Source organism: Aricia agestis, chromosome 3 (assembly GCF_905147365.1).
Source record: "Aricia agestis chromosome 3, ilAriAges1.1, whole genome shotgun sequence".
Lineage (NCBI taxonomy): Eukaryota > Metazoa > Arthropoda > Insecta > Lepidoptera > Lycaenidae > Aricia > Aricia agestis.
The window spans coordinates 3,533,466-3,559,362 of record NC_056408.1 but is presented as its reverse complement, the minus strand read 5'-3'; the positions used below and the strand labels follow the sequence as shown (position 1 = coordinate 3,559,362).

General features: G+C 37.4%; 1 protein-coding gene across 1 annotated transcript in view; it reads left to right on the top strand.

Moving 5' to 3' along the window:
- LOC121725790 (C3 and PZP-like alpha-2-macroglobulin domain-containing protein 8) overlaps positions 1-25,897 on the top strand; it is a 216,963-nt gene that overhangs the window by 100,047 nt on the left and 91,019 nt on the right. Inside the window, exons 4-6 of the mRNA XM_042112911.1 lie at positions 3,300-3,485; positions 8,095-8,220; positions 20,269-20,492. Of these exons, the coding sequence (XP_041968845.1) occupies positions 3,300-3,485; positions 8,095-8,220; positions 20,269-20,492 (536 nt within the window). The remainder of the gene's footprint in view (positions 1-3,299; positions 3,486-8,094; positions 8,221-20,268; positions 20,493-25,897) is intronic.

Below are 25,897 nucleotides of genomic sequence, written 5' to 3'. Positions count from 1 at the left end.
CGCCGGTTTTCTGTGAGAACGTGGTATTTATCCGGTCGAGCCGGCCCATTCGTGCCGAAGCATGGCTCTCCCACGTACTAGTTACTATCTGTGTAATTGATGTACCCTAAACATTGTTGATCCTAATTTGTTAGCGTGGCAAGACATAACCCGACTATATAATACATTGGCAATAATAAACCTATAATTTTCGATAATAAAATATATGTTATGTACTAGCAGTGGCACATAACATATAATATTTTCTTATCGAAAGTCTACATTTATACAACACTCCTTCAACTACTGGAAACCACAAGATACACCTATACAATACATGTCACTTTTACTAAATCACGTACCACCTGGAGATATCTTCGTAAGGTTAGGTCGCGATGCAAGTTACATAACCAATTCTGTTTCAGAACTGTATTGAACAGTATTGTATTAACACAAGCCGTACAGCCATATTATGTAGGGTACAATGCATACAAAAGATTGACAGAATCTGAGATGAGATTGGCTCGAAAACATTATCAAAATGTAATTAATATTCAGGGAAAGCAGAGAGCAGACTACAAAGTGAAAGATCACAAAATAACCAGAGACAATGTTAATAATGCAGGGATAAACAAACTTAGCTTCAACGTCCTTATACATTAAAATCACTCTAAAACGCTCGAGAAACTATTAAATACAAAGTTGTTTTAAACTTTGCGAAAGCTGAAGACAAGAAATATCTTGTTTTTATCATAAACTGAGCTCGAATCACAATCGCTGAGAAAATACGGCGAGATTTCAAAGGATATTCACACTGAAGTTTTTTACTTAAACAATAAATCTGAGCTTGATACAGTGTCCGTTCAAGCTCCAGTGACTTTAACGAAGATGCCAGTAAAGGAAATTGGTTCACCTGAGACTGCAAGCGATTGTAGTCTCTATGTGCATTCCCCTAGGTAATACAAGGAATATTGTATAACAAAGATCGTTTCGGTCCATTGTTACGTGCGGTTTGATTTAATTATGATTCCTCAGATTTCATGATGATTGCATTGTAGGTAGTGGTGGGTGTATAGCTTTGTTTGTATTTATTGCGAAATCCGCACTGTCCAGCATTAATTTTCATCTTCGAAAAATCATCATCATGATCATCAGTTTTATACTAGCTGAAAAAAAGTTATTTATATAATAATTTAAAGATCCTGCCCGTACCATCGATCGTGTTCTATATTATAGTATAGTATTATTGTGTGTTAGTGTAGTCATTTCTTAATCAGAGGAATAGGTAATAGCAAAACTACTTTAACGCGTTGAACCTAAAAATAATTGGCATAATAATATATCAAGTATCCAAAATATTGCACCTTAATAACATCATAAAGGTATACACCGATTGATACTATTCTTCCCTACTGCTCAATATGACAACCTCGGTGGCTCAGTGGTGAGCGCGTTGGTAGCTCAAACTAGGGGTCGCGGGTTCGAATCCCGCCGACGGAACAAAAAATGTTTAAAGTTGGTCATGGATGTGTATTAAATATGTGTATAAAATCTTAAATATATGTATAGTATAAAAGTATTAAATATATTTCCGTTGTCTGGTACCTGTAACACAGACTGACGTGGTGTGAAGCGTCCATAGATATTATTATTATTATATCTCAATGATTCTTTATACTTTACAAGTACCATCTGTTTGCTCAGCGTTTGATTCTATCAATTTTGCTGCACCTTTCTTGAAATATAATCGTTCATACCTTTTAATAGTGTCTGGTTCATTTAAGTGCTTGGCGAGAGTGCAATTTCTTCAACATCTTTTCCATTTGGAGGTGCTCCAAGATCTTTTATTGTCACTATTGAAGGTTCTCGAAGTAAAGTTGGATTTTAATGGACTGGACTAAAGTATGTTATTGCGTTTAACTTTTGAACCGTGAGAATTGAGAACGCTTTAATTTTATTTGATTTAATTTTAAAGCAACAAAATTATCTTTATATTACCTGAAAAGGAATCGCATAGCATATCATTTTTCGTATATGTAAAACATCACTCCCACAAAACTTTGTAGCTTGTACTCCTAAAAATATTTGAGAGAGACATGAATTTCGACATGAAGTACTCATGTGCAAATTATATAGCCATATTTAGGCCATATTAGATTTTATCACAGGGCCTAACGGTACAATGTACCAGCTTGTAAAGTGAATGGATGACGGTGTTAATAATAACGCGTCAGGAGATTTGCTCAGCTGAACTTGTCCGACACTGGTCCGACATGGGACGATCTTGTAGACAAGTTGGTACCGGCTGCTATTATGTATTCCACGCTTCATAGTTTACGTTAGCTCTGACCTAACACCTTGTTCCAAAACATTGAATATTTTGTACGATTTTCGGAATTTATGGCTGGTATTTTATAATACTACCTAGTAACTATAATAATAATAACAGTAATTGTTTATTATAAAACAAGAAAATAACTAGCTATCGCGGTTCTTGAGATACAACCTGGAGACAGACAGATAGATAGACGGACAGAGAGCAAAGTCTTAGCGGGGAATTCACTACCGGGCGGCCCGCGGGCCGCCCGGTCTGGCACAAGTCTGGCGCTTGCCCCTATTAAACACACACAGAACAGGCAAGTCAGTCGAATAGATAGAGGGCTGCAGCTCGGTCGTGGACTCATGGACTTAATCTTCTTTGTAACAAATGATAGATCAGCATCGGCATTGATTTCTTTGGATTTTTCAATAAGTTCGCTGTATTAGCGGCATTACGTAGATCGGTGTTCATGTAATCCTTGCTTTTAACTTTCTACAGACAAGAACGACCTGTTAATGGAAATAAACGAATGTCAAAATTGTTTTGTGCCTTCATTTCTAAGTTAAGTATTTGTATTGTTTACAATAATATGTTTTAAAATAATATTTTAAGTGCACTCCAATCGCTCTCCAAGGCGCGAATGACGACGGGCCGCCCCTCGCGACCATTCATGTACAGACTTGCCCGTGCCCGCGCAGGAAAAATCCGATCTCGCGGGCAGGCTGCGGGCACGGGCCAACTGGCATGTCTGTGCCCGTACCTAGGAATTGACGAGCAGACATGCGACAGACCTACCCGTGACGGGCGGCCCGTAGCGGGCGGCTCGGTAGTCAATTCCCCGCTTTAGTAATAGGGTTCGATTTTTACACTTGGCTACAGAACCATAAAAAGGGTGTATTTATAGGTTAAAATTATGTAGACTCTCTTTTCCGTTAGACATGTTGATGTCTTCTGTTTTTTCTTTCTCTTCTTTACTCATATAGTGGTTTATTTGTTTCAGGCTATGGAATCATACCACTCAAGATCCCATCATCACCAGCAACCCACTGCACTCTCCACACCTCCGTTGGTTGTGTGGGCAACGATGAGTGCACTGCCAGGAGTCACAGCGTCATCAGACTCCTGGGTCCAGTCAGAGATGTGATCGTCAGACCTGCGAGGCACCATTATAGACCTGGTGAAACAAGTAAGTACTAAAACTACCTTTAGATGAACCCAAAAGAACGTTATTTGTGAATCGCGAGTCGCAATTCGGTTTTAATTTTTTGTTAATTCATACTGACGTTGACTGACAAAATTATGCTCATGCGAATGTAAAACGAATTGACTATGAAACCGAATGCAGCAAAATTTACACTAACCGAAGTTTTGTGACCAAAACACGCTCGTGTAACTTACCCTCAATATCTTACAATCACTGTTTAGGGCGCACCAAACTACTGGACGATATAACTGTCCATAAACAACAGTAATAGGTCGAGTTTGGAGGCCCAAGTATGTGTTGAGATAGGCAATATGATATGATTGAAGCCTTTGAAGTTCTAAGTTTATAACTTGTTACTTGAGTAAAATCAATATGCCGAACCCTTACAAAAGAACGAATTCACATTGCTACATTGTGGTGCAACGTCGCAGCGACGATGCTCAAACGAAAAATCACTCGAACATATTATTTTATGATATTATGCCGTATTCATTCATTGTCATCAAGGTGTCATGACGAAACAATGTAGAAGAGATGCAGTAGGAGGATTAATGACGGATTACTCATTTTGCGTTTTGCGTCGTACTATAATAGTGCGTTGCTGAAACGCAACTAAGATTAAATTCGTTGCAAGACCGCACCTGAAATATGTGGCCGCACTCTTAATCACTAAGTAAATTACGCAAATACTTAAAAAAATAGAGCTCAACTAATAAATTATTAGATTGACCGTACAAAGCGGAACTTGAGGGACATTTTGTACGGAAAGGAATAATGAATAAAAACGAGAACTTTGTAAGCGGAGAGTGCATGGAATTTTATAAGAATATTAAATTAATCATCCTTTGTGTAGTCCGCGAGGGTGAGAGGTACTCTCGTATCGGCCGTAATTAATTAGATTTTCAATTTACTTTGTCACTGTGGCGATTGACAGGTTCCCTCGAAGTATTGGCTTCAGTACAAATTGACTTTTTTACAAAATTCGTAGCTTTTATGTAAGGCACTTTCAAATAAATATTATATTATAATTATTATCATAGGCAGAAAGAGAAGACCTACATAATTTTCTCTATAACATTTCGTTGATACAACCTGATCAAATACCTAAGTCGCCTATGAAATATTTTCTCTGATGGTACCTACTTAAGCCTAGGTACCTACTTTAGATACGAATTAGTAGTTTTGCCAATTCATTCAAAATAAATATTCCTAAGTTCCTTATTATTCCTTTTCTACATAAAGACAAAATGTAGCTTATAAGCATACCATAGGTATAAAGTCACATTGCTTCCCTTCCATTTTTGAGAATTTCTTGAAGAAAAATTAAATAAGTCGGGTGGTGACAAACGGCGCAGGTGACAACTTTTGCTGAGACCCAACTTTTACAAATGCATTTTCTTTTTAACGAAAACTCATTTCTCCCAAGACGACCCACGGGGCAGAGCTTTGTATAATTTTTGGCATTTCACCAACATTCCATTTAGAATTGGCAATATCCACGTCTTACGGGATGTAATATTTTTCAAATATTTTACTCGGTAATACTTATTTCAAATGATTGTAATCAGCGATTAATATTAATCCTTCTTGAATTATTTATATTTATATCCGACGGCGGTGAAGTCAAAAGGAAGAAAGAATTTTGACAATCTATGGATGTGCCCTTGTAGCGCCTAAGGACCTATGTCGCAACTTCCTGATGAGTGCCGCATAGGCTATTCGTAACTTATCTGAAAGATACTCTATCTGTTAGATAAGTTGTGAATAGCCTATCGGCACTTATCGGGAAGTGGTGAAACAGGCCCTAAATGTTCTGATTTTAGCAAATGAGGTGTCCATAAATTTAATTTGTTACCATAACATAGCCGGGTTATAGCTTTTTAAACTAATTATGATTACTTGTTTATTGCTAGGATCATAATTTATTATTTCGACCTTTTTGACATCAAGCATTTGCATTTAAATCAAGTCTCGAATAATTTCAACCTCAAAATGTAATTTGCGAATCTCTTCCCAAAACAGCGTCAAAACGAGCCATAAAATATGCCGGACGTAAAACACATCGAATTTAGATTACGGTGGGTTTGGGTACAAGTTTTCCGTTACTGTACAAGTTCGCGCGTAAATCGAATGTACACCCGGCGACATTTTGTTTAACCAGTGTCCTGACCGCACCGGAATCCTATCCAATGAGAGGTCAACTTACGCTGGTAGTTCCGGATGTGCTGTTGCCTGGTGTACAAGTTCTGCGTAAATCGTTTGTACTTGTAATTAATTACGGACTAACGGGCCATACACTGCCAACAACTGGGAACTATTCCACCAAATGTTCCCGAATAAATTCGCTTTCAACTGGTGCTTAGCGGCTTTTTGCGGAGCATTATGTTTTGCGGGGTGAAATTACCAGATGATACAGACGGACGTAACATTTTCGATCAAATACGTAGATGAAATAAGGTTTAAATTGTCATTTTTATAATCTCTGATAATGAAAGTAGAAAGATTAAAAGTAACCCAACTAAATATGTTATTATTACAAAAAAATAAAAATAGCCTGTGTCACTAGCAGTATCAATATCATAATGTGATCATAATATTAATACGCGAACGAAAAACTTTGTAACCCTTTTTACGAAAAATGGGGAAACGTAGGTGCATGAAATTTTGCACAGTTATAGTTTATATGGTGAAGGAGTGCATCGAGCTAATATTATTTTGAAATTATGCTTTTATCATACATTTTTTTAACAAATAAAACATTACACACACTACAACATACACACATGAGAAATGACAGATTTTTGAGTGACAAGCCTATACATACGAATTATACTCTTTTATTTATGGTTGAACTGTTGACAACATTTTGACAAATTGACAACAAGTTGACAAATTGAAAATGGATTAAAGTTTTTTTTTATTGAATCTAAGATACTATTAGACAATGGTTACACGGCCAGTCTGAGATCAACTAAGTCCCAGAGACAAGAGTTGAAAAAAAAAATGATAAAGTCACAATTTTTTACAAAATAAAGGTAGTAGTCCTACTGTCGTTGAAACTAAGGTCGAATTTCGACCATTGGGCGATCTCTAGTTATTATTATAACGCTTCCGTGGTTTAGTGGTATAGAACGCGGCTCTTGACTCGGAGGTCGTGGGTTCTATTCCCGCGTTGGAAAATTGATATTTCAAAGTTTGGTTAGGACAATGCAGGCTGATCACCTGATTGTCTCACCAGTAAGATGATCCATGCGTTGGATGGGCATGTAAAAAGTCGGTCCTGCGCCTGATCTCTCGCCGGTAGTGTCGGTCTTCCGTCCCACTGGGTTATGAGAGTAGAGGAATATACACACACACTTGGGCACTATAAAATTACTCCTGCGTAGCTGGCCTGGTTTCAATGAAACTGGCCACCGTCACCGAAACCGGTGTGGGAGCTTTTATTATTATTATATTGACACTTCATTGGTTAAAATCGGACCATTAAAGTTTAGCCGCTACGAGATCACATCATATTATATTCACACATACTTGAGACTTCCAAAATCATTACCTTTCATTATGGCTTAGCCGTAGACGGGTAATAAACAAGACACCATACAAATGATGATTGTTAGTTTCGCGAAAATTTCTTATTAAAATACTTCACAACAACCGTAAAGACTTTGTCCTTATTTCTATTGTCTGAGGATTTGTCAGTTTGTATTTAAGCTCGTTAAAAAGTTAGAGAATAGTTGCTTCCATACAAAGTTACATAGAAGAGTGTAAATAGTTGTGAAGTCGAAAGCAATTAATGAAACTTCAGCGCTCTGACAGGCCCTTAAAGTTGAGATATGCTCAAAGTTCAAGGTAACTTTTGCTGTTGTTAAATGCGTTTGTTTTGCAGCATCAGGTGAGAATTTCTGAAGAGTAGTTCAGTTCTTTTTTTATTTTGTTGAGGCTTTCTAGGTACTTTTCACTCATTAGAATAGAATTGTATATGGCCTTTTTTATGAAATAAGGGGGCAAACGAGCAAACGGGTCACCTGATGGAAAGCAACTTCCGTCGCCGATGGACACTCGCAGCATCAGAAGAGCTGCAGGTGCGTTGCCGGCCTTTTAAGAGGAAATAGGGTAATAGGGGAGGGTAGGGATGGGAAGGGAATTGGGGAGGGTAGGGAAGGGAATAGGGTAGGGGATTGGGCCTCCGGTAAACTCACTCACTCGGCGAAACACAGCGCTAGCGCTGTTTCACGCCGGTTTTTTGTGAGAACGTGGTATTTCTCCGGTCGAGCTGGCCCATTCGTGCCGAAGCATGGCTCTCCCACGTCGTAAAAGGAATCCTCCTTCTCCTAAAAGGCCTCATTGAAAGACAAACAGAAAGTCAAAATGTTTTGTTCAAAATAGGTATTTTTCCTACACTTTTGATGACTACCATTGAATCTAATCCAACGAGAAGAAAAAAAACAAATAAAATATGCCCTGATGAAAAGCAATTACCGTTGACTATAAAACCTGCACCACCAGAGAGTGTACGGCTATAAGTGAAAAATGTTGCAATCAATTTTGTTGCAGTCAATTTTGTTGCAATAAATTAAATTTTTTGTTACAGTCACTTTCTGGATCCTAGCGCTGGACCACGACCTTCGTTTGGTGAGAGGGGAGATCGCTTACGTGGCACTGAGTGACCCGGCCGGCACCAAAGTCGCTATATGGGAACAGCTGTCTATGGATGAAGGTAATATTTTTTATCTTATAAATTATTTTATAATATTATGAAATTCTCGTGTTGCCGTGTTTCTTACCTAGCTAGGTACTTCTAGAGAGCTCAAATTACAATCAATCGTGTTGAAATGTCAAATACTAATCCTGTATGTCAAATACTAATCTGAGAATCAGCCAAAACATGGCCAAAACCTATTTTTCATATTATAATATTGCAGAGGATCAAACTACGCACAATCCTAAATCGTACGGTCTATCAAAGTTTCCGATATCGACGTGACATGATATACGTCTGAAGTGACAACTCCTCGCTCAGTCGAAAATATTTTAGTCTTTTGAGGCTCTCTAGCATATTCTCACAACTTTTTTTTTATATTTATTTAATTTGGGGCCGTCTAAGGGCTCTGCGCCCATATCCTTTTTTGCTATCTTTGTATTGCTGCACGCCATGGACTATTTTTTTTAATAATATTATATATATATATATATATATATATATATATATATATATATATATATATATATATATATATATATGTAATAACTAATAACAATAAATATTTTATATAATATATACAATATTCTCACAACATAGATACCCAATCAGCCGTTCATCAATAAAACTCTGTGAATACCACAATACAAATTCCATATTTTATTGACGAAAGACTAAACCACGTCCACGCCTCACGCTACCCCACTAAAATATTAACAATACACGGCATTCAGTATTCAAATCCGCGACTTATTGGCTCAGGCCGCTTGTCTGCCGCCGCCGTCACCGGGACGTCACCAAGAGCAAGATGACGGCGCCAATTTAGCGAAACATTCACTATAATGGCGACGAATCCACCGCACGCTCGTCCCCTGAACGTGGTGGTAGACTCATGGACATACTAGTATAGTACATATTATGCATACTTATACTAATATTATAAATAGAAAAGTGTGTCTGTCGGTCTGTACCATGGAATCTCTACACGCCCAAACCGCTGAACTGATTTTGCTGGGTATGTGGATACTTTGAGTTCCAGGAGAGCACATAGGATTTTGGAGACGTCGCGTCTTTGCGGTCATCATATTCAAGTAGTAAATGAATGTCGCTAAGGGTCAATTTATACTAGCGCAGAATCGAAGCGCATCGAAGCGAATTATTAAAACTGAACATAACAAATTCGCTTGACCACCGCTTTTTGTTGCACGCGCATTCTCGCGTATCCAAGCGCACACAAGTGAATCTACGCGTCATCAGAGTAGGCACTCTGGCGAATCCGCGCGCATTCGTTCGACTTGTTGCGAATTTGACGCTTCGACGCGCTTCGCTGCGCTTCGACTCTGCACTGCGATAAATTGAGCCGTCGGCGCCGTCATCTCGTTCTCGGTGACGTCCCGGTGACGGTGGTGGTGGACTTTTATTGTTCCGGTTCAAACACAAAAACTGCCGGTTCAGCAACACCAAATCACATAAGCTGTATCGGCGTTTGACGCGACACCGAAACGCTTTTAGCTTTGTATCCGAGGCTTTGACAGCTTGTAAGAATTTGGAATACTATGTTGTGAAAAATAAATATGAACGATAAATAAACAATAAACAGGCCTTACTCATTTATGGAAATTATATTTTTATTTTTAAACAGTGTTTTTCGAGAATAATAACGATTAGTCTCTTCATCTCCAGTGTCTGGGATCATTCTAGCACTACTACTAGGAAGGAACAAGAAAACCACAATATAATATAATATATACGGTACTGCTCCTAATCATAGTAAGCCCAAGGTGCGCTGTGCCAGATTGTTAAAAGAACGCTACTGAAAACCTTAAACACTCGCTACATGAGGATATACACACATTTTATACTTATTACATTTTATAAAGTGTTCTCATAAGTTGCATTTATAATTACAGCAATTACTCTCAGTAAAATGTTGAACCAGGGCCAAGTTGTATGTATGATAAAATATAAATTCTAATATACACCAACACAACATCGCACTTACGGAGCGTAATACGTAGAATACTTACAAGCTACGTGTTATCTAATATCAAGGGCCTGTTTCACCACTCACTGATAAGTGCTTCATAGGCTATCCAAAACTTATCTGACAGATACTCCATGTTATATTTGTATATGTTTGTGTGCATATACACTTACACAAGTATGATTGAACATGAATACTTCTATGAGATTAAATTGTCAAAGTGCCGATAAGTGCCGACTGGACGTCAAAAAAAGACTTCTGCCGTCATGTATCACACGCCTCTTTTTACCACGCAGTGTTACTGATAGACGTGACATCTCGCTTGCTCAGGCCTTTGTTTCTCTATTCCGCTAGGTACATTAACTTTATGGTACAGAGTAAACAGAACTAACAAGTAGGCTGACTCAAAAGATATCTCGAATACGTTTGACGTAGTATGTCATTTAGTTCTGTCCATTAATATACCTAGCGAAATAAAGAAAGAAAGGTCTTAGCAAGCGAGATGTCACTATCAGTAACACTGCATGGTAAAAAGAGACATGTGATAGATGACAGCAGAACCAATTTTTTTCATCTGTTTGACATCCAGTCGGCACTTATCGGCACGTTGAAAATTTAATCTCTTAGAAGGATGCTTGTGTAAGGCTGCGTTTCCACTGAAGCGGAGCGGAGCGGAGTGGAGCGGAGAGGAGCGGCGAAAAGTGCTCAGTGTTTCCACTGAAGCGGAGCGGAGCGGAGTCGAGCGGAGCGGAGTTATGTCTATTGTGACGTAACGATGTCGCGGTCGCCAGCCACTGCCCAGCTTCTCACCGCCCCGCTCCGCTGTCCTCCGCTCTGCACCCCGTTGTCCTCCGCACCGCTTCGCCTCGCTCGGCTGCGTTTCTATGAATATCCGCTCAGCTCCGCTCCACCCCGCTCTTGCTGTTTCCATTGAAGCGGAGCGGAGATTTCGAGCATGGTGATTGGTCAATTCGGGCACCGCTAAGCTCCGCTCCGCTCCGCTTCAGTGGAAACGCAGCCTTACGGCCCTTCCCAATATTTGATCTATCTCTGGTTTTGCCCTACTAGAGATAGGAATAGCTCACAATTGACATAAAATATATGTCTCTAATGTCTAATGTGAGCTATTCCTATCTCTAGTAGGGCAATTCAGAGATAGATCAAATATTGGGAATGGCCGTAAGTGTATACGTAAACAAATTTTTACACACAGACTCAAATCAATTTCAATTTCGTTTGACAGCTCGAGATTGTTGCTCTATTCCGCTGTATGTACTTCATGGTTCTGTCTACTCTGCAGTGTACATCAACACGTACCCCCGGTAGTAATATTTCATAAGGGTCGCTGTATTGGATGTGATTCCGAACAATCTCGCTCTAATTGCGACGTAACTTTGTTATTGTTGCCTCCTGACGGCGGAACTTGGGAGAAATATCGCAACCTGAAATAAGATACTACGCCTCGTCTTTGTATTTGTTAATTCAATTTCGCAGGTCCCTTATTTTGTAATCGTACAATTTGAAACTTATTTGTTCGAAATTACTTTTCGACTAATTTGTTCGTGCCGTAACAATTATTGCAGGTAATGAAATGTTTTGGATGTTGATTGTCGGTGTGCGGGGGCATAAGTGGATAGCTGTGTAAGAAAACTGCTACGCTAAAGCCCGCGGGGTAACATGGAAAATACAATTATATTGTACTCTATATTATGTTTCTAGGTCTTGGATAAGAAAGGGAGGATATTATAATGTATATTATGTAACATTATAATATTATCCTCTATTTCTCATCCATTATTTATTGTAACTAGCTTTCTTAGTTTCAATCTGTAAAGATATTATGGCTAGCTTCTAAAATACAAAAAAGAAAACACTTTTCAACATTGATTTTAATAAATACTTAAGGGGGCGACTAACCCTAAAGTCCCGATTTTATAATTCATTTTTATACTTGAAAATAAGCTCCGAATTGTTTCATTTTCTAAAATTAGACATTATACTTCCGAGAATTCGATCTGAGCAAAAACACGATATCTTAAAATTTTCTCGATAGAAAAAAATCACAAAGATGCATCTAATTTTCACGAACTTTTCATTTATTGCCATAACCGTGCATTGAAGTAAGTTAATATTTTAATACATTGTATGAAATTCTATCATTGAGAGATCGACGTAGCGGATTTTTAAAATGTTGAATATTTATCGAGTTATTGAGATAAAACTAATTTGGCAATGAATCCGCGTCGTTCTTTTTCACCTGGCATATGAAAGATGGGCGTGAGTGTGAAGAGAGAAGGACGATGTTTGATTTTTGGGGTTAGTCGCCCTCTTAAGGCCAAGAACTTATCAAACCACCTCTGGGCTATGTCTTTTCATTCACAAGTTTTACGGATATCAAAAATTCAAATTGATGTCGTGTGAAATTGTCTAAGGAAACGTAAGCCAACCAAAGTGAGAGTGATGTTGGGTTCATAATTTTGTTACCTTCTGTAGGGACGAGTAAGTTGCGATCCCTAAGGGCCGTAGGTCAGACTTAAGAGGCGTTTAACTTGACACCACCTAAATCCTCAACTGAATTGAAGGTATAAGGTCTCAAACTTTGTAAATTTTGATCCAATGTTATCTAATTTAAGGGCACATAAGTTATTATTCAAAACTTATTATGCAGCAAGCACAACATGAAGCATTTTTATGGCTATCCAATAATAACTAGCCAATATATTTTATGTTTTTATAACATGTAATTAATTATTATTATTCTCAGTCATTTCGAATGGACTGCCTTAGTATAACTTCAGGATACTTGATAGTGTACACAAAATAGTTTTCCCCTTTTTAAAATAACAAACTATTTTTCACAAACTATTTTTGATACTTTTAAACTGTAGCAAGATAACACTATATTCGTTTTTTGTATATTCAAAATATGCTTCTAACCGAGACAGGGTCTTGTACAAAAGCATAAAAGCATTTCCATGTCACTCCGTCTATGAACCCGTGTCAAATTTTGATAGATTGGATTAGCGTCCGTTCTCACTCCATTGGCGTATTGTGTGAGCCTGCCTTTTTGCCAAATATGCATGTTTGGCAACATGTTATATTTCTCTTTATAGTATAATGCATACTATAATTAAATTGCATATTAACTTTTGTTGTGATAGTTTTTCTTAGTGAAAAGTAGATTGTAAATTTAAAAATGTCTGTAAAAAAAAATCTCTTTCGATCCTTATACATTGCGGACCAAGAATGCAAGAGACAAACTGAACCTTCACTTCTTCGATTAATATTTTCTATTGATTTATAATTACTGTTCTATTCTTTATTCTATTCTCTTAAACATCATTGTACTTTGTAACCTTAGTATATTGTAGTTACACAGAATTTTGTTTGTTGTGTTAAAAAATCATGTTTGTTTGCTAGTTCTTCTTTGTTAATGATGTAAACCTGTCATTGGCTTCTTGTTTTATCTATAATTTAACTAAAATTGTAAGCTGTTGGTTTTCCAATATTAAATAAATAAATAAATTATTATGAGTGTTTATTTTGAATTGGAATTTACGACGTTTAGAAGCAAGTAAAAAATTGTAACTAGAGTGACTGCAAGTAAGCAAGTAAAAAATTGTAACTAGAGTAACTGCAAGTAAATCAAAACTTTGAGCAGGTTTTTGTTTTCACACGCCTTAAAGGGTAAAAACTATATACGTGGGAGAGCCATGCTTCGGCTCGAATGGGCCGGCTCAACCGGAGAAATACCACGTTCTCACAGAATACCGGTGTGAAACAGCGCTTGCGCTGTGTTTCGCCGAGTGAGTGAGTTTACTGGAGGCCCAATCCCCTACCCTATTCCCTTCCCTACCCTCCCCTTTTCCTTTTCCTTCCTATCCCTACCCTCCCTTATTACCCTATTCCCTCTTAAAAGGCCGGCAACGCACCTGCAGCTCTTCTGATGCTGCGAGTGTCCATGGGCGACGGAAGTTGCTTTCCATCAGGTGACCCATTTGCTCATTTTCCCCCTTATTTCATAAAAAAAAAAACTAATATTACGAGAGAAACACATGATCAAAGTAGCACAACAGTAGCCTCTTCATTTTTTTCTAAGGTTGTTTAGTCCGATATCATGCCAATATGTTTTGCAATAACTTTGTCCACACTGTGGCTTTTTCTGTTCGTCAAGGGCATGCGTTATAACGTCGTCAACCGCGAACGTGAGGCATGCCCGCGACGCATATCCTCTGACCGATTCCAAAACTTTAAGAATGACAACATTGGTGTTGCGTTCCTTGACGCATTCAATTATTGAATGCGCCAATATGAAAGTTGATGACGAAAATTGAAGATGAAAGTGCACAGTGTGGACAAAGTAATCTCGCAATCGGCTACAACGATTTTCATGAAATTTAGTATATAGAGGGTTTCGGGGGCGATAAATCGATCTAGCTAGGATTCATTTTTAGAAAATGTCATTTTATTCGTGTTTTATCGAATACCGAGCAAAGCTTGGTCAAATAGCTAGTTATAATAAAACTGTGAGAAATAACAATCTACAAAATCAGACAGTTACATTTAATAATAACTAGACGCTCGCATTTCCGTTGCGCCAAATTTTGTTTATCGCGCGGGAATCGTACATTTTTCCGGCACAAAAAGTATCCTATATCCTTTCTAGGGACTTAAAGTATCTCCATACCAGATTGAAGTAAAGTTGTTTCAGTCGTTTGGGCGTGAAGACGTAACAGACAGACAGACAAACTTTCGCATTTATAATATTATAAGTATGGATTATTTAAATGATGCTGATGATAATAAATTAATTTTCAAACAAGACCTCCTTGGTATGAGAGAAATGGTAGTAATTAGAGCGGGCTCAGTTCGATCCCTGGACCCAATTATCCGATGTCAATGCAAGGGATTGATATGTGATCCTGTAATAGGACCTAATAGGGTCATATGTTTTGAACTAAAGTTCCTAACGTTTTATAATATTATTTGGTACATAGTATAAATTTTCGAGTTATTCAACTTATGCTTCAGAAATTATCGTCCCCGTAGAGCTAAAACTCACCAGATATCAAAATGGCCAAAATTGAGTTAAGGATGCTATTGAGATGAGTGATTTTTTTTATATTTTTCTGTGTTACCAGTTTATCGATACGATGCGTAGTCTCGGAGATAATTTGTGTAAAAACTCACTAACTTCGTGTTTTTAGATCGACTACGATAGCGAAAAAACACTTAATGGACATAATTAATTATAGCTACTAACGGAGCGCATTTTTACGTAACTAAATTGATTTAGGTACTTTTCGTCCTATGAACAAATCATATTTCAAGTAACTTAAGTAAATCGAAAATTCACTACATTTATTTAGTCACAACTCTCTAAATATTTGCATTGAATAATGTTAAATGAAACTAACTAAGTCTACTTAATGAATTTTCGATCTATTAATTTACGCGTTTAGCGTTTGTGTTTGGTATGCGTAAATTCACTATGTCTTATTTAGTTACTTTTTGCATAAATATATTGAAAAAAATCTCCAACTAAACCATTTTAATGAATTTATGAATTTATTTTAACCCCTTGGAGTTGAAATTGATCAAAATCCTTTTTTAGCGGATGCCTACGTCATAATATCTACCTGCATGCCAAATTTCAGCCCGATCGGTCCAGTGGTTTGGGCTGTGCGTTAATAGATCACCATGTCAGTCAGTGAACCTTTGAGTTTTATATATATAAATATCATTGAATTCAGAATTTCGAGCTCTATCGTTTAGTATACTTGAAATTCCTCTATCGTAAAAAAAAATCCCTTACAGTACACATTTTTTAACGTCTAGACAGGTTTTTTAGTAAAAAAATATTTAAAGGACGTAAATATTTTAACGTGTTAGAAAAATAGGGTAAATGCTTCTAAAATACGATGCAGTCTCTTACGGTAACCTTCAGCTTAGTAAAATTCTCACAACATGAGACATAAAATTATGTAATTGTTATGACTTCACTAAAATTTGTCCCTTACCTTAATGTCATTTTTCAAGGGAAGTTAAGAAGATAATTTTTGGGCACCTTCTCAAAGTCTTATCCGTAAATTTTCCCTATAAAGTTTTAGTATTTTTGCTGAACCTTTAGCCTTTAGGTATACACATGTAATGCAATCAATTGTAGATAGCTAGCATTAAGGACGACACTACTCTCTTGGCTGCAAATGAAGTCGAGATGCAAGAACTGTTTCAGAGAATGGAGCAAATCATCAATATCTTCGGCTTCTCTACTAATTAAGAGAAAACCAAAATCATGGTCATAGATAGAAGCAACACTCTACCTGTGACTGGCGCTCTAAAATTGGAAGTGGTTAGCGTATTCGTCTTTGGGCTTACTATTACGAACAACGGCTCCTGTGAACCAGATTTTCACAAAAACCTGACCGAAAAGACAAAATATGCAAAATAGACGAAGCTTGTCTACACACTCATATTCTCCATCTGTCTTTAAGGATTCGCTGCTGCAGACTGAAGACGCATCGACGCCTTCGAGATGTGTTGCTGGAGGAAAATGCCAGAAAAAAGGAGGCAATCTTGAAAAACTCATGATAACTGGCAAGATTGTGGGAAAAAGACCGCGGGGCCGCTGTCTCATGAGTTGCTCCGATGAAATCCGCACCACACTTGATTTCAATGTCTATAACGCTTTTCAAGTGGCCACAGATAGAAACAGCTGGCGTAACACCATATAAAGGAAGGTCATAGAAGGGGGAGGTCAAGATCCTCAGACATGTGAAACACGACTCGATGAGGCGGAGCATTCAGGTATGAAAGGGGGACCCGCTGTGGGTGTGTTGCGGGTTCTTCGCCAAGTTGCACCTGCTCGTGCAAGAGATAAGGTCACAAGGTGAAAAACCTCCAATGGAACCAGCTCTGGCAGGTGCGGAAAAAGAGAGCAGTAGCTCCTGATAATGGAAGTGAGAAGCTTAATGCCAACAGAAACTCAGACTCTGCGTCCAGTTCTCAAAGCTCAGAGAATCTCTTACCTTCCGGCTCGGCCTTACACGGTGCTCACCGGACTCAGATGTTTCGGCACGTACATGTACGTAATATTAACAATTCAGGAGAGCCTACGTCAGCCTGCCACGAATGTGGCGCTGTGGAGGACTTGTGGTGTGCGATGCAGCGCCATGACATCAGCTGTGAATCCGTAATTTCACAGAAAAAGGCTGCAGAGCGGAACAGGGAGGAAGATCCACCCTCCATTTGGCTCAGGATACAGATTCCGGTAGAAAAAAAGAGCAGAGACATGGTTTTGAAAAGTTCTAAGACTTTGTCTAAAGGGGTTTTGGGTGTATATGGGAACCTTCTCAGCTGACCCAGTCCCGGTGCCGATGAAAATGCTTCAGTTGGCCTAAGTTCCCTTATTTTGTTGGAAATCCTATCCCTTATGTGGTAGACCAGCCAGTCGAGGTGGGCTTCTTGTGTTAGATAGTTTCAGGACACTCTCCGTTATACGGCTGATGGCAAATGTTTTTAGTGGGTTGGCTGGTACTACTCGTCGGCCAGTCCCCCATATCCGTATCCAATTATGAATAATAGAAAAAAAAAATTTGTTTCGTTTTCATGCTGTGAATTTTATAAGGATTACTTATTAAAATGTTGTTTTTATTAATAAACGAAAATTCCAACTTTTCATTAAGTGAGCATTACTAATTTTTATTTAGTTGAAAATTAACTAAGCATACTTATTACCCTTTTTATTTCTTCATTTTTTATTCGAAAATTCACTAAATGCACTTAGCAAGCAATAAAATTACACTAATGAAAGAAACGTTAAGGGCGAAAAGTAACTAAAGTACGTTTTATTGAATATTTATTATAAAAATACATTTAAATTCAATAAAAATTATTGTTTAAGTAACTTTGGTATACCATCCAAGCAATAGCAAAAAGAAAACGTTTATATCTCTTAACAGAAATCTGCAGGATTTTTTTGAAAATTTTAAAACTTTAAACGCTCGTATCTCAAAATGATGAAAAAGCTATCTGGTGAATTTTAGCTCTACGGGGACGATATACACACTTACATATTTTTATTTATGGTTAAATTTCAACTAAAAAGTCCATTTTCAATTTAAAAATGAAACTTAGGTTATTCGAATTGAAGAGATCTATAATATTATGTAGAATGTTTCAATATTTATAAAAAAATGAGGTATCAAAAAACCTTCATAAAATTTTTCATTTTATTATTTACACCTCATTTGTCACAAAAGTATCACAAAAATAGATCCTTCAACCTCAATTAAAGTCGTTACGTAAGTCGCTCAGGAGGCTGTATAACACGTACCTCGTTCGCGAACTCCGCCTCATGTATAATTTAACAATGAACAAACAGTTTTCTGAACATAATATAAGTTCCCCATGACCCGCCATTGTTTTAACCCTAACGCGCCCAGTGGGTCTGACAGACCCCGACTGACGCGTGATCGAATGAGTTCATACTAAAGAATAAATAGTCGTATAATTCTAAAGGGCCGTGTCTTCGTGCCATAATGGATTTATATGATTGTCACTATGATGATACAACCTGCACAATCGACATTTTTATCGCTTGTATTAGTCCAGCGTGGAGACCTTTTTTAATAATTTGCCAACCATCACAATAAAAAACTTTTTTAAAGAAATTTTAAGTAGCTACAGAACGTACCCAAATATAAGTCCCGGGAATGGAATAAGCTTTTATATTATAAAATTGGTTTCTATGACATTTCCGTTTTTATTGAGATACGAAATTGTAAGCAGAGGGTCTGACAGACCCATTCAGTCTCAATATGTAACTTTTAACCACCCGGCATTCCCCGGGTTATTATGTGGCATGTGGTTGAGTCACGTGTTGTCATCGGTTAGATTAATCATGTCGGGAAGTCACGCCGTGCAAAAACATGAGAGCTCGGACGGAGGTTTTTGTAACGTTTGATCTTAAGGACTATAAGTCCTTTAGATCAATCTGATATACTTTTTCGAGAACACTCCTGGCTTATGTCGATAACAATAAATTACTTTCATTTTATTACCTTTAGGTAGATTTATTCTTTTTAGTCTCTAAAATCAATATTATTATAGTATTGTCAATCACTATAAATTGAGAAAAAACTAATTAAACTCTGAAACATTTTACTTTTTTCATAAATTATTATTCGTAGCAGCTACAGCGTTGTATCGTAGCAGTGCTACGGTGTAGTATCGTAGCAATACTACGGCTTAGTTTCGTAGCAGTGCTACGGCGTAGTATTGTAGCAGTGCTTTGGCTTAGTTTCGTAGCAGTGCTACGGCGTAGTATCGTAGCAGTGCTACGGCGTAGTATCGTAGCAGTGCTACGGCGTAGTATCGTAGCAGTGCTACGGCGTAGTATCGTTAGTAGTGCTACGGCGTAGTATCGTAGCAGTGCTACGGCGTAGTATCGTAGCAGTGCTACGGCGTAGTATCGTAGCAGTGCTACGGCGTAGTATCGTAGCAGTGCTGCGGCGTAGTATCGTTAGTAGTGCTTTGGCTTAGTTTCGTAGCAGTGCTACGGCGTAGTATCGTAGCAGTGCTACGGCGTAGTATCGTTAGTAGTGCTTTGGCTTAGTTTCGTAGCAGTGCTACGGCGTAGTATCGTAGCAATACTACGGCGTAGTATCGTAGCAGTGCTACGGCGTAGTATCGTAGCAGTGCTACGGCGTAGTATCGTAGCAGTGCTGCGGCGTAGTATCGTTAGTAGTGCTTTGGCTTAGTTTCGTAGCAGTGCTACGGCGTAGTATCGTAGCAGTGCTACGGCGTAGTATCGTTAGTAGTGCTTTGGCTTAGTTTCGTAGCAGTGCTACGGCGTAGTATCGTGGCAGTGCTACGGCGTAGTATCGTAGCAGTGCTACGGCGTAGTATCGTAGCAGTGCTACGGCGTAGTATCGTAGCAGTGCTACGGCGTAGTATCGTAGCAATGCTACGACGCAGTCTCGAAAACCAGCGCGTAACAACATGCCAACATTTTCATGTAAACTTAAAAATGTCTTCATTACTCTCTCAATCAGCATCAACCAAGACCTTATCTCTTCCAGGTGTCCGCAAGCTAAGCACGATCTTGGCTGCCGGTGCCCGAGCTGGCACCTGGCGTATCGAGGCCTCGTGCGGCGGAGGATCAGCTCGCGTGGACATCTCCGTCGGCTCTGGACCTGGGAACGCCACCCCGGCGACACCAGCGGGAGAACAGCACTACGTGGAGTTGAAGTTCGCTGATAGCATGAGAAGACGGTACAAGCCGGGACTGCCGTTCGTTGGAAGGGTAAGCTATACATGCATTTGTCGTGTAGCTCTTATGTGACGTATTAAATTAGTTGTAGGTAAGAACTTCGCTTACATAAAAAATCTTATGAAACTAGTAATAAATAAATAAAAAGATAAGGACATGAGTTGATATTCGAAGGTTATTTTTTTTTAGCAGCATGCTATCCATGCTATCTTCTAGATAGCATGGATTACAAATTAATAAACATACCTTCTGGGAATTCACAAAAAAAAATGTAGAATACTATTTGGATTAAGTTGAATAAAACTTATTATTTAAATATTTAGATTTAGATGTAGACACAAAAAAATGTCTCTTCTGTTCATCAAGAAAAGGTCCACAGAAATAAAACTGACAGAAATAAATAAGATTTTTATATGAAGGTGATAAAATAAGATATTTTTAACGAGCAAGATATGGGCTACGTGATTAAAGAAAGTGCTCGTAAAGGCAATATTCCCGCACGCGCCGAATCTCATGAGCGAGTCTTACGATTGTTTTATAATGGACCATCTCGCTGATTTAAAATTATATGGTGAAAACGTGATCTAATAACGTTGTCAGCTTTTTCTGGTGTGGCCTCATAATAATCATAAGTTAAATCTTCAAAGTTTTTGAATTGTGTGAGATAAAAATTAATATAAATATCTAACATTTAGTTCATTCACAACAAAGTTTATCCATGCCAAATTAATTAATAAATAATCGGCCAAGTGCAAGTCGGACTCGCGCACGAAGGGTTCTGTACCGTTATAGAGCAAAAGTAGGCCAAAAATTTTGTTGTATGGGAGCCCCCCTTACATTTTTATTTTATTTAAATATTATTATCTTATATCTTTAAACGAGCAATTCTTGTATATATATAATTATATAATTGGAATCTCGGAATCGGCTTCAACGATTTTCATGAAATTTAGTATATAGGGGGTTTCGGGGACGATAAATCGATCTAGCTAGGAATCATTTCTAGAAAATGTCATTTTCATCGGATACCGAGCAAAGCTCGGTCAAACAGCTAATTAATTATTAAATAACACATACTTATATTTAACACAACAACACACAACACAAACACACAACAACAACAACAAATTTTTTTTGCAGCTATTACTACTTTAAATATTGTTTTTTTTTTCAAATAATACTTTATAATAAATCGATGTTGTATACAAAATGAAAGCTTATGAACAAGTTTTGTAACGGAATTTAATAACGCACGCTGGTAATAAACTTTTCATTTTCATAGATACCTTTTAGCCTAGTTTCTGATAGAATTTCATTATTAAATGATGCAATATGTACGTGTTGTATTCACAAATGTAGGATCTAAGCTATTAATTGTCATTTTAAAATAACAATACGATCAAAGCAGTAATGCTTAAAAAGTTACGACTGAATCGAAATGGTTTTTGCTACGTTAACGGCCGCAATTAGAGACATTTAATGATAACTTTAATTTAATGAAAAGATTGGCAGAAAATCTACGGAGCTTTTGTCAAAAAAGTCTTCAGAAAATTAAAGTTGAATAATTTCAGTAAGTGCATTTTTCGATTTCACAATTAAACAATATTTTTCAATAATAATAGAGCGGATCTATCAGTGGCACAGAATTTCTTACGTCGCATAAAATTTACAGATGGAAAAAATACAACCCCAAAAACGTCTACAAAATATTGAATCGTGCAAAAACGTGAAATTAAATTTGCACCCCGACAGAAACGAAATGGCACTTTTTCTAAACTAAAGACAATCTCGGAATACGGAATTATTGTTATTCGCTTCCACATAGAACGTGGTTTGATTTTACTTAACCTAAATTGTGTTCAGAAGTAGGTCGTGTATGTCACGGAAACCCGCAAACTTTTTACTTCGAGTGGGAACGTTTGAAATACGTTGAAAAGTTTCGTATAAATTCAAAGTGGGATCAGTAGATTTTGAATGTTTTAGCACATTTCGGATCCTGTAACTTTCGGATGATTTGTTGAAAATAAGTTACCCCATTTTTAAACTACTGAACTAATTTTATGATCATGTTGTCCTTTTCTGAGACTCAAAGTTCCAGAAAAGTAAGTTTTATAATATCGACCCCTCTGGGTAGAAACCTCGTAAAAGCCATTTAGGCCAAAATGAGTTTTTAACGCTTTCTTACTCAGAATCGCGAGCTCTATCGATCTGTATATTCGAAATGTTCAAATTCGCAAAAAAAATGGCTTTTACAGCATTTTTTAACTCATTATAAACCTAGTTTTCCTGTTTGAAAATGTTGTAATGCGCAATTTTTTCAATTAATTTTTGAAATTTATGTAGTAAGCGACATATTTTTAATTTCGTGGTTAATACTACTAATTAACGTGGTTAATATATTCTATATTGAAGATAATACTATCAAACATTTTGTAGTAAAAGACACGTCACCAACAAATATGGCTTTTACAACATTTTCTCGACTTCAAACATTTTTTTATTCTTTGAAGTTATAATAAACCACTATAGCTCAGTTAGCTTAGATCTTCGGATAGTTTATTAAATAGAAATTCAAAATATTCTACATTCAATACTTTCAGAGATCGCATGGCTTTTACTACAAAAAAATCTACTTGTGAATGGCTTTTACAACATTTTTTTTTTTGCTTCGCGACTATAACCATTTATTCATTAGGTTGAATAGTTTTTCATTATTTTAACGTAAAATTGTACTTTTCCGATAAACTTTAATAAAATTATCGAAATAAAATAAACTTTACCTCTAAATAATGCAAAACTAGGTAAGTATTTAACAATAATAGCTTTAGAAAATCAGTTCTTCGTATTGTTACTCTTGGTAATAAGTCATTTGGTGGAAAACTTCCTTAAAACATTTTCTCAACTTACACATTAAACAATCTTAGATAGTAAAACTAAAAAAAAAACATGAAAGTTATTAAAGACGTCTTTGGAAATAACCGGAAATTATATACAAACTTAACAACAAAAATAACATATTATATAATATTACGTAATTTCTGGTAATTTGTTATTCAGTCAACTCACTCGTCACTGCAGTAACATTATCAAAATAATATTATTAACACAATTATAACGTGCCATTCACTATTATTCTAAAGATGAAAATATTTCTAATGTTTACTTTAGTTTAAAAAGCTAAGATTGTTTCATATTATATCAAGTTAAGCAAAATGTACCTGAGCAGTTTTCCTCAAAAATATTTATACCGTAGACATTACGAATATACAGGGTGCAATTAAACCTACCTGCCAAATTTTTTTTGGGGCTTAGGTATCATTAGGTGAGTCCATTAAACCAAAAAAATGGGGTGTTAATTTTTTTACAATAACATATTTTATCCCAAAAAAATCGATGCACAATGGTCACTTCATAAGTTCACGCCGAACAGCTGATATCCAGTCGAAAGACCGGTTATGCGTAGGGGTAAAGCGGGGGTGACGCGCGGGGTGGGGAAGCGGAAGGCCCGCCGCGCCGGTCGCCGGCGACCGTTTAGTACCACGCGCGTAGTTGTATAGCTAACACGTAATTATTTTGTTCGTCACGGCCCCCCGGCCCCCGCGCTTTAATTAGTGTCTGTACCCAGGTGTAGGCATAGGTGGAGGTGCTACATTTTGAGTGGCGCAAGCTTACGTGGAACCCAGAGTCAGTACAAGCAAGAAAGCAACAGCTGATTGATGATTCTCGAATGCAGCAGCTGTACCCTGAATCTGAATCGCGAAACAATCAAAGACTCGGATTATGGACAGTTCGCACTTCTCAACACCTGCACACGCCTAGCCAGCCTCGAAGACATGCCTCTGACGAGGTTAAAAGTGACAAAGTTGTGCTTAACAAACTTTCAAAGTCTTAAAGACAATGTGCAAAACGCGCTAGACTCAGCTTAGAGCAAAACGGATTGCAGTTTGAACTATGTTAAGTGTAGACAAGATGGAAGTAAATAAGATTTAGAGGTGGGTTGTTTTGATTTTTAATTAGTTGTACTGTGTACATAAGTTAATTGAATTTTATAAATACGCCTAATTGCAAAGGATGTGGTTTAGATTTATTATAAAGTTCTAAAGTGCTTATTTTTCGTAATTAAAAAGGTGTAATTTTCCATTCTTTTGATGTGTATCAATTAATTTTATTCTAAACATACCTGTCTACGTCCTTTAAATTTGACGGTTCGAAGTCCGTCAAAGTATGAAGGGAAAATTCGCAACTTTTGATAATAAAAAGAATGCAGTGATGGATTAGCCCTTAATCAAATTAAGCCATCACGTCTGAGGGGGCACCAGAAGAGTAAAGGTTCAAAGACCGATTCTAGTTGAGATACGAATAGGGCCCTAAGCAATCCATGCCCCACAGGCATGGATTGCTGAATAACAAATTACGTATGTCGTTTATTTTTTGTTGGTAAGTTTGTGTACAATAGCCATTTCCAAAGATATCTTTAATAACTTTCATGTTTTTAGGGTTCCATACCCAAGGATAAGAACGGGACCCTATTACTAAAACTTCGCTATCTGGTCGCCTGTCTGTCTCCAGGCTTTATCTTAAGAACCGCTCTAGCTAGACTTCTGAAATTTTCACAGATTGTGTATATCTGTTGCCGCTATAACAATAAATAGTAAAAACAAAATAAAATACATATTTAAGAGGGGCTCTCATGCAACAAACGTGATTTTTTGGCCTTTTTTGCTCGATATCAATAATGGCCAGAGGTAGGCACTTGAAATTTTCAAAAATGCTCTATTTATATGGGTAATTTAATAATTAATAATATTTTTTAAATAAAATAAACATTGAATCCCATACAAAAAAGCACAATTTTTGTTCTATAACAGTACGGAACCCTTCGTGCTCGAGTCTGTTTTTTTTTTTTTATGAAATAAGGGGGCAAACGAGCAAACGGGTCACCTGATGGAAAGCAACTTCCGTCGCCCATGGACACTCGCAGCATCAGAAGAGCTGCAGGTGCGTTGCCAGCCTTTTAAGAGGGAATAGGGTAATAGGGGAGGGTAGGGATGGGAAGGGAAGGGAATATGGGCGGGTAGGGAAGGAAATAGGGTAGGGGATTGGGCCTTCGGTAAACTCACTCACTCGGCGAAACACAGCGCAAGCGCTGTTTCACGCCGGTTTTCTGTTAGAACGTGGTATTTCTCCGGTCGAGCCGGCCCATTCGTGCCGAAGCATGGCTCTCCCACGTATAAATAGGATTTATATTTGGCCGATTATTTTAATAATTTTATTAAAGTTTGTCGGAAAAGTACAATTATACATTAAAATAATGAAAAACTATAAAATAATTTGATATTCGTCACTAGTGTTTGTCGCATTTAATACACAAATTACACTTTCTTATTATTACACTTGTCTTTTAATTCAAAAAATACCTTCAATAAAACGTTGTTTTA